At 36.6% G+C, this 7,867-nt stretch overlaps 1 protein-coding gene across 5 annotated transcripts in view; it reads right to left on the bottom strand.

The window, feature by feature from the left end:
* Positions 1 to 821: 821 nt before the first annotated feature.
* LOC121885486 (cingulin-like) overlaps positions 822 to 7,867 on the bottom strand; it is a 44,537-nt gene continuing 37,491 nt past the window's right edge. For all 5 annotated transcript variants that reach the window (XM_042394977.1, XM_042394978.1, XM_042394979.1 and 2 more), the window contains 6 exons: positions 6,405 to 6,494; positions 6,231 to 6,314; positions 5,687 to 5,805; positions 5,142 to 5,250; positions 4,160 to 4,323; positions 822 to 3,594 (listed from right to left, as the gene is read on the bottom strand). In XM_042394977.1, the coding sequence (XP_042250911.1) occupies positions 3,474 to 3,594; positions 4,160 to 4,323; positions 5,142 to 5,250; positions 5,687 to 5,805; positions 6,231 to 6,314; positions 6,405 to 6,494 (687 nt within the window). In that variant the 3' untranslated portion in view covers positions 822 to 3,473. The remainder of the gene's footprint in view (positions 3,595 to 4,159; positions 4,324 to 5,141; positions 5,251 to 5,686; positions 5,806 to 6,230; positions 6,315 to 6,404; positions 6,495 to 7,867) is intronic.

Here is a 7,867-nt window from a genome sequence, read left to right as displayed (position 1 = left end):
GTAAATTCATCCAAGCATTGTGAGATCTGACAGCTGATTAAAGATGATTTAGTACTATAAAAACTTTGGAATATGTTGTGTTTGTTGTTTTTGCCTGCAAACAGAACATCACACTTTATCACTTCACTGGGTGTGTATGTAAGGACACAGCTGGTTAGTCAGAGCTGGCTCATTGATTCAAATAAATAGGCGTTTGTTCAGGTTTTATTATGGTCACCATGTTAAAAAATATCACTGGGTTCCTTTCAGAGTCAGAAGCTGGAATCCAGTATCTGTCATTTGTATCTGAGTCACTTTGTAATCCAGGTTTAAGTTTTACTTACAAGAAATTGTAATAGAGTGACATAAAATTTAAAGGACCATACCAGTATGTTCAGTTTTGGCTCCTTAATTACGAACAATTTTGCTAACCATTTTTCAACATATACTGTATAGTTTTGAATTTTTGTATGATTTTTTTTCTTCTGTTCCAGGCAGCCATTGAGTTCTATTCACTTCAGTATGGTATAATCATCAGTAAGAAGACACTTTCTTGAGCTGTGAAACTGATTACTTTGAAAATTCTGCACTGCATTACCTCAAAACAATTATGTAACCTCGACAAAAATAATGCAGACTTGATGTTCACTGTTTCAAGAATCATCTTCCCCAAATGACTTTAGACAGTTCTCTAACAACTGGGCAGAAATAGTCATCTGCCTTTTACTTACGGTACAAAATAACAGCTCTTACAGTAAAGTAGCCTCTTTATGTGAAGGTGTTTCATCTACATTTGGAGGAGAATCCATTTTCATAAACAAACACACAAACAATACCCAGAGTTCACAGTGGAGAAGAGTTTATTTAAGAAAGTTCTCACCAAAAGAGAGAATGTGAAAAACAAAAATAAATACCCAAACAGAACATTAGAACCAGCAGAATGTGAAGTGTAGCTATAAAAATAAGTCTGTGTATTTTATTTCTTTTTACATAAAGTATTTGCAGACAGCATCACTTTCTTTTGTTATGATGAGAGATAAACCAAAACACACTAGTGACACCATCTCCCCAACAGCTGAGAATGTTGTGAAACTTTCAGAGAAACAACTAAATACACCAACAAATGTAAACATAACAGAGAATCCAAACTGCATCTGAATATTAGCTTCATGTGTTTACAACAGACGTCCCTCAAGCAGAGAACATGCAGAATATCTTCTTAACAGGACCGGCTTCAGTTTACTTTCAACACAGTCAGAAGGAGGAAGTCAGTTTCCTTTAAACTAAAGTATCAAAGAAGCTTTTGGCCATAATCAAACCAGCAACTGATCCTCTGAGGATTTAATGACCCGGCCCTGTTTTTGAGAGAAAAAAAAAACTTTGCTCTAAACTAGAAAACATTGAAACTGTGCTTCTAACACAATAAACTGTTTTTTACTTCTTCCACACTTTACTAATTTACTAACATACATCTTGTATCCAGACAATATTTACAGATTTATTTTACTTCTGAGAGCTCAAATATCTCAGTTGTTGCACTTTAAACATTTCCAAACGTATTTTGAGTAAACATATTGCTTTCCATCCTGAATTGTTTAGGTGCCCACAGTCAAAGATGCACATTAAACAAAGTGTAAGGTGAGATTTTCTTTTTTTTGACTTTTTTTTTTTTGGTTTTGTTTTCTTTGTTACTAAAAGACCCCAAAATCTTGTCACATAAACAGTTATGTGGGAGGCACAGTGAGTTACGTCAATACAGCAGCAAACCCCCTAAAACACTTGAAAAACTGAGCTCTAAAATCATACATTCCATTCTCTGAAATTATTTTGTCCTGCAAGCGATTGCAAATACAGAAAATTCAATAATCTTCTACAATAAAAACAACAAACACAAAATATTCAATATAAATAATCTCGGAATTGTTGTCTGTGTGTGAATCAAAAACAACTACAATCACATCCAAAAGTGAGATCACTTCTCCACAGTTTCATCTTGTTATGTGTTGTTACCCTGTAATATGTCAAAAACTGGTGTGGAAAATGTTCAAATACTGCAGCTGGATGTGGCCAGTGCACATATACATGTGAAACTAAACAACTTTTAACACAGAGAATCCCTCCTTAACAAAGACCTGTCAGCAAAGCTCCATAAAATAAAATAAAAAATAAAAAATGCTGATAAATCTGAGAAGTTTGTAGAATTTGCAAGGAACCAGCAATTCTTTCTTTCTTTTCTAAACGTCATCAAACTCAAGTCTGTCGGAGTCCATTCAGACTTAAAGGCCATAAAGTTTTTGTGCAACTGGATGTATAAATAACAAACTCCAGCTGTCTGTTGTAGCAACTATAAAAACAGATTTCTACCTACACAGTACCTTAATCACATCCTTATCATCACCTTGTTGTCACCAGTAGGTTCTCCCTTTATGTGTGTCAACATCTCCACGTACCAGACTCTTGTACAGTCATTTCATGTTCTTTGGTAAACAAGTAGATCATGATTCTAGTGCATGTTTAATGTGATAGAACAGGCTGTATTGATGAGTCTTTCACAGTGACAGTGAGGCTGAGTCCACCAGGAGCTTCTCTCCACAGCGCCGTTATTTCTATGTAAATGGATACTGGCTACTGTTGTACTTTATGATGGTGACCAGGAGAGAGCGATACATCAGTAAGGTCTAAATTTCCTAGAAATCCAGGGGAGAAGAATGTAATTTGGTACAAATTATATGGAAAATACTGTAGAAAAAGTTCACTTGGTACACTTTCAATGAATCAGTTCAAATGAATTGCTAGCATGATCATGAAAGATCAGTAGGTCTAAAATATCATGCATAAAATGTCATATTTTTCTACAGGCAATGATACAATTCAACATACATGGAGAATAAATATAAAAGGAGCAGTTCTTTCAAGTAAAATTAAGAATTTTGTCTTTGTTTCCCTTATCATCAGTACCAGATTACATAGTTCTTTCCAGGAAACCTTCTAGAGAATTATTAGGAAATTACAGGATCCATCAAATAAAGTAACACCGGTGAAGGAAAAGATCCTGGAGGACATGTGCACATCATCACATGTAGCATTTTTGTTCTTATGAAGAAGCCAAAAAACTAACAACACCATTTATTTCCTGTGGCTGAAATGAACATCTGTTGTTATTTCTATGTTCACTCCTGATGAGTGAATATGAGTCAGAGAGCAGAATGTCTCTGGCTCAGGCTTTTGAGAGTTGAACCTTTCATGTTTTGAGCCGCTCTGCAAGGAAACTTTTACTGGAAGAATGTTTTTTCTCTTGTGCAACTTGCAGACACTTCCTGTGTTTTAACTGTAAATAAACTAGTGGTGACAGGTTTAAATAAATGTTACATGTGATCACATCCTATCTGCACTGTCAGTGTAAAGATGTAGCCTGTTTTATGCTTTTTAAAAAAATAATGTACATGCTGGTACACACACTTGTTTTGCAATGAGAGATGGTGGAGCGTGACGGTTTAGACTTTGGTGTGGTTGTTTGTTTGTTGCGGCAGCTTCTGATCGTCATCTTCATCATCGACGCTCAGGTCCAACCGCAGGTTATCCAGAGTCTGACGGATCGACAGAGTCTCCTTACGCCTGGTGAAGACAGAGACAGAGATGATGTTTCTTTACTTTGCCACAGAAATGATGTGAAGGTAAATGAATAAGAGAGAGGGAAATGAGTATAAATATCATATATTTGTGACTATATTCTGCTGTATAGAAACAGTAGACTCTATATTAAAGACTATCTGAGAATTTACATAGTTCAGCCTGTCTAGGAAGATGGAGTTGTATACCACCTGACCAATGTGTGCATGTGTGGAACTGGCATACAGCATAAAAGACATGTACTGTTCTGTCCTCAGACACCTAATTTTTTTTATGTGATAATTTTTATGTGAAGTTATTTTATACATTTGTATTGTTTAGGTATAAACAAATCTGACACCAAAAGGTAAATAAAGGTAACAGAGAAAATATGGTTTTTGTTATTTGGGTGAACTGTGTTTTTATTGTTGGCTAATTTAACATTTGGCCAAGGGGCAACAGTTAAAATTAGCTTCTTGGCTACACCACCACTTTTACACTGATGTTGATTAATGTGCATTGCCCCTGTAAAAAAAAAAAAGAATAAATAAAAATAAATGTGTGTATGTACTTTGTCTGCAGGTGTTGGTCCAGCAGCTGCCTCTGCAGTCGCCCGCTGGTCTCTCTCTCCTCAGCCAGCTCTCTCTGGGTGTGGCGGTGCTGCGCCTCCTTCCTGCTCGCGTCTTCCTCCGCCTCATTCAGCTGACGCTTCAGCGTGCGGATCCTCTGGGTCATCTGGAGGACCAATCGCAGAGCTCCGATTAGTTTGGACAGACATATTAAGTGTAACAAAAGAGACATAAAAACACATCTGCTCATTTCATTTGAGGTGCTAGCTGACATGTGCATGAGTCATTATGTCATTATACTGTGTGCATGAGTCATTATGTCATTATACATACAGTAAATGTCTCTATGCAACCTTTCACTGCATCATATGTTGCTTCAGAATCATACAAATATATCTCTCTTTAAAATGCATCAACTTCTCCGCGTCCAAAAGAGTTGAGGGAACAGAATGCAAAAAAAAAGAAATTTCCAAAAAGAGCCTAACAACATTTTCTCATACGATAGCAATTCCTAAATTCCTAAAAATCAAATATTCTCAGAAGAATATCCAAGAAAAAAACAACTTGTCAATGTCAACAAATAAGTGAATATTTCCAAATGGGGAATTGAGATGAAAGGAAAATAAACAAAGAATATGCAAATATTGAAAGTCTAAAAAAGTGTTTGGCATAAACAACACATCTGCGGTCAGAAAGTTTAAATCAACTTCAAAGTGAGAAATTAGGAATGATTGATCTAGAAATTATAATTTGGAAATGTAGATGAGAAAACCTCATTGGTAAACTATTCACACATGGACTCCTTATGATAATACAAGCTCAGAGCCTCTTCTCAAATCCAGGACACTCTTGAAAAAGATGATTTAAGTGAGACTTTTTGCTCTGGTTTAATGAAGGTTTAAACAGACTGAAGACACATGATCAGACTGTTTTGCGATGCTGTACTGCCCTCATGTGGGGAGTGTGTGTGTGTGTGTGTATTACCAGGTCTTTCTGTTCAGTAGCTACTCTGTGCTCCTCCTCCATCTGATTGTTCAGCTCGTTGATCCTCCTCTCCAGTTTACTGATGGTATTTGCCAGAACAGCTTTGTTCCTGCACAGAACACAAACATATTAGCCAACAACTCACTTTACAGGACTGTAGCAAAAGCTAAGTATTCTGCAAACCATGCTGCTGGGGTTTTTCTACCTTTTCAGGATGCTGTTCTGTACAGAATTGAAATCAATTAACAGGCTTTTGCAACATTAATGAGTTCTGTAATCCATCACACTTGACATCGAGTTAGTTAATTACTATCAAAGTTACATTATGTGTGGCAATGTAGCTTAAGTGCAGACTGCTGTTCAATGTGATGGACTACACAACCCAAGGAAATTTCAGTTGTTTTTCCTTTTTTACAGTTATGCATGGAAACTAATGGCTGTTTGGAAACAGAAATCATATATTTGAAAATGGTCAATTAAAATGTAACTTAAACATAACTGGTAGGTAGAACAGAGGTTTGTTTAAAAAAAGTCACATGACTGACCTTTCCTCAGTCCTCAGAATGTTCTCCAGCTCTTTGACTTTGCTCTCTGTCTTGGAGATGACGTCCTCCTGAACTCTGGAGCTCTGAAGCTCCTCCACCTCCATACGCAGCTCACGGAACTACACATACACACACACACACACACACACATACACACACAGATATTTTATTAGAGAGTAGGTATTAAAAGCACTTTACCCTCTATCCTTTTCTTCCATGATTCTTAATAATTTACATGCTTACACATGAAGTTTTACAACTATGTTCTTGATATCATCTAAGGTATCCTTATATTTCTTTATGTGTTTATACTCAAAAAGTGAATATTGGTTGTGATACCCTTCTCTTATTTTTCAAACTCTTAAATATCCAGTATACGTCTAAGGAGTTTGAATAGCAGAGACAGAGAGAGGTGTTGAGAAAAAGGGATGTCATTGACAGAGATCAAAAGGTCTAACTGTGTTAAGTGTAGATAAAAAAAGAGATGATACATACACACACACACACACACACACACACACACACACACACACACACACAGTACCTGTCTCTCCATGGTGGCCTTATCAGTTTCCAGCTGGTCGTTCAGATCTTTCTCCTGAATCAGCTTCAGCTGCAGCTGCTCGGTCTGACAGCAAACATGGAAATGTGTCAATAACCAACAAAATCACATCAGTCAAACTGAATAATGAATATTTTCAGTTTTCAGTGTGTTTACCTGTTCGATAGCTCTCTTGTGCTTGGCGGCCCATCTCTGCTCACTGTCTTGCAGCTCCTCCAGATCACTCTCCAGGTCGATTATCTTCTCCTGAGAGAGACAGTCGCAAAATAATAAGTCACCATTCAAACAACTCCACTTAACTTTTTTCAAACAGCTTCTGATCTGAGGTCACTCTCTCATGATGACAACTGTTTGTCGTCTCATCAGCAGAACACACTCAGGTTATTTAGAAATGGGACAGATTAAGTATCTTTAGAAATAGCTACATGATGAATATTTGGGATTATGGAATTAGCGCGCTGATTGCTAAACAGGATTTGCATAATTAATACCCCATTAACCCCAAACTCTGATGGTTTGCATGACTGATTAATTCAAGTGGACATCTCTCTGTTTGAATGATTAGGTCATGTGAGTAAAACATTGTGTGGATCCTCTGATCTGTGGCTGGAAATAGAAAGATGGAAAACTCAGGAAATGGAAAAATAGTTGCTATTTTTTAAAAATTTATCCAAAACAGAAAAAAAGTGTTTGAACTAAATTATTCTTTAATTACAGATATCTTTTTGTCACTGTCAGCCTGATTAGCAGTTTGCAATCCTACACAGGTTAATCATTTTTGTGTTGATGCTGCTCATAGCTGAGATTTATACTGATATTTAATGTATTTATAGGAGCAGTATGGTGATATTCTATATTTTCCTCATGTTCAACAAATCCCACAAAAAGAACAAAGAAGTATTGTGTGTGTATCTACATCATAACATATCTCATTCCTCTGTGCTGTAGAGATCCAAAGTGATTGAAAACCATCAGTCAGTCAGCCACACTGTTGCACTGTGACATGTTCCTTCATTACCATGAACACACACATTTTTGACACGTCATTTTCAGTCCCACACACACCATCCTGCTGCTGTAAATACTCACTAGAGCTCCAAATGTGTATTAATCTGCTGCTGAAAATAGTCCCCACTAAATACACAACGTTCTCCTGGTTGAGTAACGTTTGCTCAAAGCTACAGTGGCCAGCAGTTTAAGGACACAGCAAGCCTTTTTAAAAAATGAATCTATGTGTCAGCTGTTTACATTTGTACGGTTGGTTTTGTTTTTTTCATGTTGACAATAAGAAAAAAACATAGAATAATGTCAGCCTTAATTACTATAAGTGTTTCCCACAGAAATATGGTGCAAAAGCATCTGAAGCAGTATTTATCCATCATTCCATTTTCTTTTCAAATTTCCTAGAAATGTATATGATGTGATTCAATTTTTCGCTTTAAAGCCTTTAAAAAAAAAAAAAAGGTGAATAATTTGTCTTGACCTTTTCTGTGTCTTTCTTTTCAGACATTTTTTGCCTTTATTAGACAGTAGACAATAGACAGTTGACATGAAATGAGGGGACAGGTGGGAGTATGTGGACAATGTGTTAAACCCCCGGGCCACCAGGACAACCTTAT

This window comes from Thunnus maccoyii, chromosome 19, assembly GCF_910596095.1.
Source record: "Thunnus maccoyii chromosome 19, fThuMac1.1, whole genome shotgun sequence".
Taxonomy (NCBI): Eukaryota; Metazoa; Chordata; class Actinopteri; order Scombriformes; family Scombridae; genus Thunnus; species Thunnus maccoyii.
Note: the sequence above shows the minus strand (reverse complement) of the source record. Positions and strands in the feature narration are given on the sequence as shown.